At 41.7% G+C, this 12,685-nt stretch overlaps 1 protein-coding gene across 1 annotated transcript in view; it reads right to left on the bottom strand.

Moving 5' to 3' along the window:
• Positions 1-12,685, bottom strand: part of mao (monoamine oxidase) — a gene marked incomplete in the record, with an annotated part of 59,889 nt that overhangs the window by 27,704 nt on the left and 19,500 nt on the right. Inside the window, 2 exon segments of the mRNA XM_037687080.1 lie at positions 7,266-7,403; positions 9,290-9,384. Of these exon segments, the coding sequence (XP_037543008.1) occupies positions 7,266-7,403; positions 9,290-9,384 (233 nt within the window).

Below are 12,685 nucleotides of genomic sequence, written 5' to 3'. Positions count from 1 at the left end.
TATATATATGTGTGTGTGTGTGTGTGTGTGTGTGTGTGTGTGTGTGTGTGTGTGTGTAAATACTAAAATAAACTACTACTTACTACTTGTACTATTATTCCTACTTCACCATTTTTCACTTATAGCGTGTCTTCAGGGTACGGATCCCCCGTGATTAACATGGGACTACTGTACTCCAATTTCCTCCCACAGACCAAGAACATGCATGTTTGGTTGACTGGTAACTCTAAATTGTCCCAAGGTGTATGTGAGAGCGTGAATGGTTGATTTGTCTCATTTGCCTCCATGTGTCCCTGGGATGGACAGGAGATCTGTCCAGGGTGTCCCCCACCTCTCACACAGTGATGGCTGGATATGGGCACCAGTGACCCCCGTGACCCAGAAAGGAAGAAGCGGGTAAAGATAATGGATGGATGGAACTCTTGGCTCTAAATATTAATCTTACCAAGGAGTAATTTCTACCGTACATAATGTGTCACTTTAAAAACTGGCTCATTAACATTTTTGTCAGCGGCCTACTGGTGGACCATGACCTGAATCTTAACTCCAATTCTTATCTGGACTCATATTGGTTGTTAAACTTTAGTGATATTGTTTTTTCTACCAGCACACTTTTTATTGTGTTTAATACAATGTTTCATTTTAAGCAATGCAGCTTATTTAGACATAACAGTGACTTCCCTCTGGGTTGGTCTGGTTTCCTTAGTAATAAAAACCTGCATTTTTAAGCATGTGCATGAAATAGATTACTTTTATGTTTTATATACCTCATCTTTCAAACGACTGCTGGAGATAGTCTTGTTAAGAAACAACTTTATTTTTAAGTATCAACAGTTTATGAAAGGATGTTTGTCAATGCAGTAAATGATCAGTCAGGTAAAGTGGAGACTTTGAACAACAGGATGGAGGACGTCATTTCTTCAGGTGTTTATCTGAAAGATGATTGTGAAATGTACCTTCCATCCCGCAGAGCAGCACCCGTCTTCATGTTACTTTTGGTTGGTTTATTTAACCAAACTGACCTGTTGCTCACTGTGGTGGAAAGAAAAGCAACCGTGTGTCCTCTCTTCCTATCTTCCACCCTTCCTCTGCTTTCTATAATCACTTGGCAAGTATCACCATGGTGACAGACTGGCTGGTTCACAGCAGCAGATACTGTATAGTTGAATTGTCCTTCTTCTGTCTGTCTCTGGTCTTTTCAGCAGTGTAGTGAAAAACAATCAGCAAGATTCGAAGAATCAGCTTTGTTTCTGTTCTGACAGTGACTACACACCATTTGTAGCTCCAGTGACAAAGCAGCTAGCCAGGTGGGCATGGTTTGCACTTCATTTAAAGCAGCGTATCAGCCGAATACACCCCTCAAATCTAGTTGCTAGATCAGCTAAACCACATGACTGATGTAAACAAATCAAAATTGCTTCAGAACCAAGTACAAATATGATGAGTAAATCAGTGAATTGACTGAATGTGACATATTACTTGTTCTGTGTTAAACATCCATCCATCCATTTTTTTCCGCTTATCCGGGGTCGGGTCACTAGGGAGGCCCAGACTTCCCTCTCCCCAGCCACTTGGGCCAGCTCCTCCAAGGGAATCCCAAGGCGCTCCCAGGCCAGCCGAGAAACATAGTCCCTCCAGCATGTCCTGGGTCTTCCTATGGGTCTCCTCCCGGTGGGACGAGCCCGGAACACCTCACCAGGGAGGCGTCTAGGAGGCATCCTAACCAAATGCCCGAGCCACCTCAACTGGCTCCTCTCGATGTGGAGAAGCAGCGGCTCTACTCTGAGTCCCTCCCGGAAGACCGAGCTTCTCACCCTATCTCTAAGGGAGAGCCCAGACACCCTGCGGAGAAAACTCATTTCGGCAGCTTATATCCATGATCTCGTTCTTTCAGTCACAACCCAAAGCTCGTGACCATAGAAGAGGGTAGGAACGTAGATCGACCGGTAAATTGAGAGCTTCGCCTTTTGACTCAGCTCTCTCTTCACCACGACAGACCTGTACAGCGCCCGCTTCACTGCCGATGCTGCACTTATCTGCCTATCAATCTCACGCTCCATTTTTAAATCATTCGTGAACAAGACCCCGAGATACTTGAACTCCTCCACTTGGGGCAGGACCTCCTCCCCGACCCGGAGAGGGCACTCTACCTTCTTCCGGCTCAAGACCATGGCCTCAGATTCGGACGAACTGATCCTCATCCCGGCTGCGTCACACTTGGCTGCAAACCACTCCAGCGAAGGCTGTACATCGCGACCTGATGAAGCCAACAGGACCACATCATCTGCAAAAAACAGAGAAGCGATCCTAAGGCCACCAAAATGGATCCCCTCAACACCTTAGCTGCGCCTAGAAATTCTGTCCATATAACTTATGAACAGAATCAGTGACAAAGGACAACCTTGGTGGAGTCCAACTCTTACTGGGAACAAGCCGACTTACTGCCGGCAATGCGGACCAAGCTCTGACACCAGTCGTACAGGGACAGCCAGTATCAAAGAGCCTGGTACCCCATATTCCTGGAGTACCCCCCACAGGGCTCCCCGAGGGACGCGGTCGAATGCCTTCTCCAAGTCCACAAAGCACATGTAGACTGGTTGGGCAAACTCCCACGCAACCTCCAGGACCCTGCTGAGGGTGTAGAACTGGTCCAGTGTTCCACAACCAGGACAAAAACCGCAGTGCTCCTCCTGAATCCGAGGTTCGACTTTCCAACGGACCCTCCTCTCCAGAACCCCTGAATAGACCTTACCAGAGAGGCTTAAGAGTGTGATCCCCCCTGTAGTTGGAACACACTCTATGGTCCCCTTTTTTGAATAGGGGGACCACCACCCCAGTCTGTCAAACCAGGGGAGCTGCCTCTGATGTCCTCGCAATATTGCAGAGTCGTGTAAGCTAATACAACCCCACAACATCCAGAGCCTTAAGGAACTCCGAGCGAATATCATCCACCCCTGGGGCCCTGCCACCGAGGAACTTTTTAACAACCTCGGTGACCTCAGCACCAGAGATTGGAGGGCCCAACCCAAAGTCCCCAGGCTCCGTTTCCTAAGTGGAAGACGTGCCGGTGAAATTGAGGAGGTCTTCGAAGTATTCTGCCCACCGACCCACGACATCCTGAGTTGAAGTCAGCAGCACACCACCTCCACTATAAATAGTGTCGGTGGCATACTGCTATAAAAGGATTACACTAGCCCAGGTTGAAAGTGAAAAAGCATGGAGCAGTTTTTCTGCACCAAATTTGGACCATTTTGCGCAGGTTGAAGGAAATTGTCCAGATCACATTTTTATTGTGGCGGTTGAAACATTAGGATACATAATCCCATATCAAACACTGCCACCACAGTCTCCAAGCCACAGTACTCCAATACTCTGCCACAACAATAATAAACCACCACAACCTTTTAATGAAAGTTGTGGACTGAGGCCTCAAGACCCACTGAACTCCTAATACACCCCTGAAAACCTTGACAAGACTTTAAGACACTTCATGTTCAGGCTGATTTTTAAATTAGTGAGGTTGTCTTCCTGTGTGAAGGGAGACTTTTTATGTGCACTGGTAAGTGTTTATGACTCATTGTGATGTAGATAACAAAAATAAAAACTGAACAGAACCATGACAAACATGATGGTGGTATTTTACTAGTAGCATAAAAATTATGTGTTTTTTTTTTTCTGAGACTTTTACTGATCATAAAAAACTACACGCACACTACCATTATGGAAAAAATGTCTAGCACGGTTCAGACTCTCATCATGTTCTTGTTAACTGTTGGATTCACACAATTAACATTTCACCTCTGCACACATCTGTATGCACAAGTGCAGGAAAATACACATATGCAGCTTTCACAACCAGCCACTGACGGTGATGGTGGCTAGCAGCTTTGATGAGGCATGCTGCCATGGTAACCAGCCGGGAAGCTACGGGTCCTACACACATCTTCTATCTTACAGAGATAATATCCAAGGAGACAAACACAGGAGCTCATGTTCACTACAGCCGGCCAGATTTATTTTCCTACTGCTGCCTGGGCCCAGTGTCATGCTGATGACCTGTCAGGGCTCTGCTGGGGTAAGTCAGACCGTGCTTCACTGCAGTTCAGTAGAAGGAAATGTAGAGGAAATTTAAAAAGATAGAATATTGTGTTTTTAGCAACATGTCACATAAATTTGACTCGGAGTACATAAATATTTATGCACGCAGCATAGATAATATCTGAAGCACCACTGGACTAAAACACAATGATTTGCTTCATATTAAATCAAAAGTGCTCTTCATTTTTAAGTTTAAACACTGCAGTTAAAATGAAGACAACAACCAAGCAAATAGTAGACTTTCAAATCCTCCCTCCGACATGTCCTAAGAGTTTAATTGAATTGGGAGGTAGACATTAGTAGAACTTTCCAGGTAAAACAGCAAAAGTGTGTTTGCTAACTCTGTGTGTGTGTGTGTGTGTGTGTGGGGGGGGGGGGGGGGTGACCACACCCACAGGACAGAAGCTCAAAGTCCACCTCTAAAGTTCTGATTGAAACACAGCCTGAGAGGAGATAAGCTGCCTCCAGCAGCACACAGAGGGCCGCCAGTCACACTACTCCAGTGCAGTTTATGGATTTACAGCTGGTGCATCTTGGCCAGGGTACAAGGCAGTAAAGGCAAATTGAATCAGGAGGAGGAACACAACTAAGTTAAGGGCAGTGGTGCACCTATGTTAATGAGATATGGAGCAATGGCTAAGGAGAACAAAAAAAGATGGCCTTGGTATCTATTTGTTTGCCTTTCATCTACTCAGAAACAAAGAGAAACTGAATTAGAAGAATCCCTCAGGCGAAGATTAGCATCTCCAGTCACTAACGACGAAGCAGTAAAAGTCTCATGTTGGAAAGGAGAGGGCGGCTGGCTGCTTGATATGCATTAGGTTGGATCCAGGGAAGACGTGATGTTTCCACTGGTGCTTTCAGCACTACTGTCACCAATGGTTGTGAAAATGTAGCTATTCAAAATAATCTTTCTCTTACAGGGATTCAATTTAAACTGCCACATCCTATTATTAGTTCATTTTAATGCAAACTTTAAGCATATGAAACTGATCCAGAAAAAATGTTTTGTTATCACTGAGATAACAAGACATGACGTGTGACTGGCTGCTCATGTTTCTATCTATGTTTCATTTACCAGTTTGTTTTGTTTAAAGTGAAGTGCTCCATGAGGATGGGATTGTTGTTACAGGCTGTTCAGTCCCTAAACAAGCGGTGCAAGAGTTTGGTTCACATTGCTGATAGGAAGTCGAATCCCTTCAAAGTGGGAGTTGGACTCCGCCAGGGCTGCCCGTTGTCACCGATTCTGTTCACAACTTTTATGGACAGAATTTCTTGGTGCAGCCAGGGGGCGGAGGGATTCCAGCTTTGCTATTTGCAGATGGTGTGGTTCTGTTGGCATCATTGTGCTGTGATCTTCAGCTCTCCTTGGAGAGGCTCACAGCTGAGTGTGAAGCGGCTGGGATGAGAATCAGCACCTCCAAATCTGAGGTCATGGTCCTCAGTTAGAAAAGGGTGGATTGCTCTCTTTAGGTGGAGGGTGAAGTTCTGCCTCAAGTGGAGGAGTTCAACTATCTCATGGTTTTGTTCAAAAGTGAGGGAAGAATGGAGCGTGAGATTGACAGACAGATTGGTGCAGCGTCTTCAGCATTACAGACTCTGTACCGGTCCGTTGTGGTGAAGAGGGAGCTGAGCTGTAAGGTGAAGCTCTCTGTTTACAGGACGGTCTACGCTCCTACCCTCATGGTCATGAACTCTGGGTAGTGACTGAAAGAATGAGATCATGGATACAGGCGGTTGAAATGAGTTTCCTCTGCAGGGTAACTGGACTCTCCGTTAGAGACAGGGTGAGAAGTTCAGTTATCAGGAGAGACTCAGAGTAGAACCGCTACGCCTCCACATCGAGAGGAGCCAGTTGAGTTCAGGCATCTGGTAAGAATGATTCATGGGCGCCTCCCCAGGGAGGTGCTTTGGGCATGTCCAACTGGGAGGAGACCCCGGGGAAGATCCAGGACACACTGGAAAGACTATGTTTCAGTTGGCCTGGGAATGTCTTGGGGTCCTCCCAGAGGAGCTGGAAGAGGTGGCTGTGGAAAGAGATGTCTGGAGCTTCCTGCTCAAGCTGCTGCCCCGAGACCTGACCAGCACAAGCAGAAGATGATGGATGGATGGATTTTGTTTATAGTGAAGAAAAAATTAAGTAAAATCCATTTAACGCCTGAATAGAAACTATAACTTTTCAAAGAAGTTTCAAAGAGTTGCAAGTGAGACAACATAAATATCGTAACTTGCTTCTCCAGACCTCTTACAGCAAAAGTTCTTGAAGACTGTGACCCAACGTGTGAATGAAGCAGTGGTACTGTGAGAAAGTGCACAACCTTTCAATAGTGATGCTTTTAGGTTTTTCCAACTAACCTCCTTATTGCCATATTTTGAATATGTCAAACTTTTTGGTGTGGTGAAGGCTCCACTCATCATAGAAAAAAACTTTTACTTTGAAGGGAATGTGTGTAACACAACTGCAGAAAAATCTGAGATTAATTTTTGTTTTACACTTTGCTTCTTCAAAAACACAAAAATACGCTTTTAAGTCTTCAAATTTGAAGGTCCAATCAGTTCATATAATAATAATAATAATAATAATAATAATCACCTCACGTATTTTAAATATAGTCATATTATTATATTTGAAAATTCTTGAGGCACGTGGAGATTTCAAATATATAAAAAGTACTGTTTATGAAATATATAAATAAATTGTCTTAAAATATAGTTTAACCAAGTTTGCGCTCATCAATGGACTGATCTAATAGTGCACACAGCATAAGCTGAAAAACCATGATAATTCTGGTGTTTAACTTAATAAAAGAAGACATTCAAGTCGTGTTCTAATAGCATTAAACATTCATTAACCGTTCAATTAAACAACCATTTTCTTATGAAATAAAGTTAGGTTTCACGTAAGTACAGTTGATGAAAGACTCATTGCAGATTAAATGTAATTAAATAATAAATCCTTCCATGCTGTCCAAGCTGTCCCGTGGCGCATAAACACTAACATAAATTTCCTGTCTAATGTCTAATAATGGGGCAGATTTTGAGCATTTGTTGCATTTTGTTCTGCTGAACATCAGTAATAATGCAAAACATAAAATAAACACAACTGAACCATGAGTCATGCTGAACAGACACATTAACAGAGACCGTAGCAGGTACAGGGCACTCACATTGACATAATGTACGAGGTTTTCCTGCTCGTTGACTTTGTAGGTCTTTACACCGTACTCTTTGGCCAACCGAAGGATGCGGTTCTGAGTTGGTCCGATATAGGCCCCACCCAGATCGACCCATTTTGTCTCCTTGTTCTGAGAAAAACAAACAAAATTGGTCAAACACTAATAAGGTGAAGAACATATTGCATAAAATGCTCATAGACGTGTGCTGTTGTTGGAAAAGTGTAGCTTTTAAAACACTTGATCGCAAAGTTCTCAACAAAAAAAAACTTCTTCCTGGGGTGGAACCGTTTTTGTGACATCATTACTAAAAGAACCCCTTTATGTGAAAGATCAAATGACTATTTTTGTCTACATTATATTCTCTTTCTTTTTTTTTACTGACACAAAATTTTCAACCAGTACATATTCTTCACTTCTATGCAGACGATAACTAAATTTATCTAAATGTCACTATTGGTAACCTGATCAACTATTACGTAAAAAAAATAAAAAAATAAATAAAAGGTCTGGCTCTGCAAAAGATGACCAGATCAATCAAAATTTGTAAATAGCTATGAACAAACAGTAGATTTTAGAAATGTAAATAAAATATAAAACTAAATAATGCATACAAATGAAATGATTGTTTTAGCACATGCCGCTTTTAAGCAAGTTTTTTTGTTTGCTTGTTTGTTTGTTTTTTGTTGTTTGTTTTTAGTTTACAAAGTCTTTCTCTTTCAGCTGCATAAGGAGCATCTGACTTCTTTATTTTATAAAGAACAAAGATTTACAGTTTTATTACAATTGATTTTGACTGATGTAGCCTTCCTTTCTGACTCATTCAACAACAGTGAGCACATCCACATGATTTCTGAACCTAAACAATGTTGTTGTTTAGGAAAAAATCTATTGTTTAATTTTAACAATATTAAAAACTAAAAGTAAGTCAGTATTTTTATTTATTTATTTATCCAGGTAGTCTCATTGAGCCACAAGAACTCATTTTCAAGAGAGACCTGTTTAGGGAGCACATGGTGGGGGTTAAGGGCCTTGCTCAAGGGCCCAGAGTGGGGCGAATGAGGGTGGGGGCAGGTGTGGGTGCTTCACTTACCCCACCCACATTTTTGATGTTGTTGGTACCGGGGCTTGAACCGGTGATCTTCCGATCACAGGCCCACCTTCTCTAACCTCTGCGCCACCACTCCCAAAGTATAGTCACATTACTAGAGTATTACGTCTGTATAACATCTATTAATATTATCACGTAGAAGATGCTGCAGTCACTACTTAGATATTGTAATAAAGGAATGACTTCCTGCTTATTCAAAATAAATTTTGAGTAGGTTTTTTTTAGACTGAGCAAAAAAGTGCTAGATACCAAAAACGCTAAATGTTGTTATGGTACTGTTAAAGCTACAGCATATAGAGATGCACCGATCCGATACCGATATTGGTACCAATATCAGAAAAACTTCTGGATCAGGTATCATGACAACGTGACCGATCCATGACTGGGCAGAACTATTCACTCTAATTTGATGTTTTGTGCTCTGAGTGACGTCACGTGCTAGTGTACTGACTGAACAAGTTGAAGATGTGTTGTTTTACATTTGACCACGCTTGTGAAGCTCTTGGTGTGTTTAAGTGCTGCTATGGTGCAGAGTTTTCAATAAATTTGTAATTCAGTACATTCATGTCTGCGTTTAATAAAACAAATGTTTTAAGTTAATTCAGCACTGGGTTTGTAAGCTCAAACATGCAGGTAGACAACAAAAATGGCTAAATCATGTCATCTGGACCTGTTTCAGAAACGGGTCCAGATGACATGATTTAGCCATTTTTGTTAATTCAGCAATGATTATCTGTATTAGATCGGTATCGGATCGGTATAGACAGACGCTAAAACACAGGTATCGGTATCGGATCAGAAGTGGAAAAAAAAAAAAAGAAAAAAAAAAAAAGTGGATCGGTGCATCCCTAACAGCATAACACTAACTGCAGCATGTCTCAGGTAATGTTACACACGCCGGTCTTACCCGCACAGTGAAGGTGCGACCACCCACTCGATCTCTGGCCTCCAGCACCACAGGGTTCAGCCCGCTGGCTTTTAGCAGCTTAGCTGCACTCAAACCTGCAAACAGACAAGAAAATATACAGTTTAGTGTCTGGCATCATATGAAAGATAAGGATTAAAATTCATTATTGCCTTAAATATGTGCATTTATGCTTTTAAGCTCTTTTTTCCTGCTGTAAGACATTTGCTCCTGTAAAGCTGGTAGAGCAGAAGGACAGAGGGAGATCACTTCTGGCCCAAGAACCAAAGAGAAACTCTTCCAGAACAAATCAAAAACCAGCTGACCTGCCGATCATGTGAGGAGGCACACAGAGCAGAATAAACAGCAGAATACGACTACACATCCAGCCTTCCATACAAACTCACCATCTAGAGAGTATATGACTCACTGACCCCAGGCAAGCCCTGTCAGAACCTAATCCAATCACATGTAACATACATGAACCTGGACATGCACACCGATGCACAATGCAGAGGCTTACCGCAGTGCAGCATAAAGCTATGCAGCACTCGGCTGCTATGTATCTATGATCTATAGACCTATCTAGATCTGTAGATCTATACGTTCTGCTTAATGCTATAATATAGTGTATTCAATCCATTTCAATTCAGTGTAATTTCAAGGCAATATAAAAAAGAAAAATATTATACAGACACCAAAACTCCACAGGCAATAAAATTTCCAATATTTTTGCTGTTTATCAAAAGTTCCTGCTAGAATTTGTTCCAATTTAACCATAAAGCTGATGTATGCACTGATGCTACAACGTTTCCTCACATTGTACCCTGGTTTTATTTTCTTTAATCTGATCGCCCACAGCACTTCTGGATAACATGCATCTAAAATGGCCGTTTAACAGCAAACAGTTTGAGGCACGGTAGTGCAGTGGTCAGTGCCGCTGTCTTATCCTAAAGCTGTGGGTTTGAACTCATCAGAAAGAGCTTCTGGCAAATAGCAATTCCCAAATTGTCCATGTGAGTTTGCTCGCTGTGGCGACCTCTGCAGGAGGCACCAGATGAAGGAAAGATGCAACTGCACACAGATTTTAAAGTTTTAACAATGATTTAATCATTTTCTGAGTCTTTCTAAAGGAGTTCCCTTCATTGTTCTTTTAATTTTCCCATTATTATTATTATTATTATCATCATCATCATCATTATATAAAGGCACAGCTAAACCTCTTGCTTCACTAATGTAAATAAACAAAGGAGGGGAATTAAAAAGTTTCTAAGAAAAAAACCTGTACACATACAGTATATTCTTAAAAATGTACTTGTAACAAATACTGGGTAGTTCTTTAAATTCACATTTTGAAATGGAAACTTGGCAAACATCCATCCATTATCTTTTAACTGCTTCTTCCATTTTGGGTCACAGGGGTCGCCGGTGCCCATGTCCAGCAATCACTGTGCGAGGGGCGGGGGGTACAGCCTGGACAGGTCTCCAGTCCGTCACAGGGAAACACAGAGACAAACAAACATTCACTCTCTCACTCACACCTAGGGACAATTTAGAGTTACCAATCAGCCTAACATGCATGTTTTTGGTCTGTGGGAGGAAACCGGAGAACACCCGCGCATGCACGGAGAGAGCATGCAAACTCCACCCAGAAAGGCCCCTGAACCGGGATTTGAACCAGGGACCTGGTCGCTGAGAGGCAGCAGCTCTACCAGTGCTGCCAACGTGGCAAACAGAACAATTAATTTGTTTCAGTTGATGAACTCCTGTTTGAACAAAACCAAACAGCTCCCAGTACTTTTCCTCTCTTCGCTGCAAAGGTCTTTATTCCACAGCAGGACAGAGTACAGGCTGCAGATGAGACTGTGTACCTGACAAACTTATTCTACTCCAAACTCACAACCATTGCTAGGACATGAAGATAAGACTTTTTAAGGAGTTCCAGGAAATACATAAAACAGATTGTAAAAATAAACAGTAAGTGGAAGTATGCTGACGCAACACCAGTTAGCAAGTCACACAGTCTTTCTGTGTATACAGAGCTGTGTGTGTGTGTGTGTGTGTGTGTGCGTGCGTGCGTGTGTGTGTGTTGGACTGAAATGCTGGGCTGTTCTACTTTGAGTTGGAACTGGTCTATTATCAATATTCAGAGGTGAAAAGTCACAAATTATATTTACTTGTATTACTGTAAGGGTTTTGTGCACTTAATATATTTAGGTAATTAATCCAACCTTCACTTTTACTTATGTTTTATTTCTAAATCCTTTGTATGTACTTCAACAATGTTTTGACCTTTCTAAGGTAGATACGTGCAGAGCATTGGAGCAGTCATGTCATAAACAGCAAACTCAGACAAATGATCTCATAGCTGCACTCTCTGCAGGAGTCCACAGCTGTGAAAATATCTTTCTGGTCTTTGACCTAAGCTCCCTCCTTCTTTCATCATCTTTACTTTCTTTACTCACTCCTCCAAAATCCCACAAAGCCTTATTGAAGCCAACAAGGTTTATATAAGTTTAAACAGTTTATTTTGTCTTACCCTACTTGAGCCATGCTTGCCTGTCCAAGCACATCCTTCCTGTCAGGCTGCAGACACAGCATCAGGCCTGAGCAGAAGACGCTCACAGATCTACTGCTCAGTTGATGCTATTACCTGTGCTCAGCTCTAAAGGTCAGCATCTGTCTTTGACAACAAACAGCATCTGTCTGCAGCCCTTCTTTATGCCTACAGCTATCACTGCAAATAAAAGCTTCCTGTCAAAATAATACTTTGATCAGAAAGCTTGTCAAGAGCAAGGTTTGCTTAAAAAATACAAACAAACAAAAAAATTAGAGCTTTTGCTTTAACAGAACAAATATATTCATAAAAGCATTTCTTGAAAAGAATCACACTGAAGATGTTGAACATGGCTCAACTTCATGTGAACGTAAAATGAAGTTACTCATGGAAAAGTAAAGAACTTTTGACTTGGCTATCTGGTACTTACAGGATACATACTGGGAACTAACTGAGAACATATCTGCTATGTACAAGTACTAGGTACTTTCAGGGTCTGGACAGTATTATGAAGTGATTAGTTATAATGTCTTTACACTTTACATACTTGGTACCTACAGCATACATACTCTACACATGCATTATATATAGGAGGTACATATGTGCCTGATTTATGTATTGCTCTTGGGTTTAATAATGTATAGAACTCTAAGGATACTGTTTGTAGTTATCAACTACACTGTTATTATCTTTCCAGTATTATTTATAATAATACAACAAATTTCCCAAATTGACTGTGCTGAAAAAATAAGTGACTAACTAACAAAGTGTAAGGAGTAGCTAGAAGATTGTCAAGTTGACATGAGGTGTTTGAGCTCAGCAAAATTATATATATATATATA

The sequence above is a fragment of the Nematolebias whitei genome, chromosome 13 (genome assembly GCF_014905685.2).
Source record: "Nematolebias whitei isolate Nwh7 chromosome 13, NemWhi1, whole genome shotgun sequence".
NCBI lineage: Eukaryota > Metazoa > Chordata > Actinopteri > Cyprinodontiformes > Rivulidae > Nematolebias > Nematolebias whitei.
Note: the sequence above shows the minus strand (reverse complement) of the source record. Positions and strands in the feature narration are given on the sequence as shown.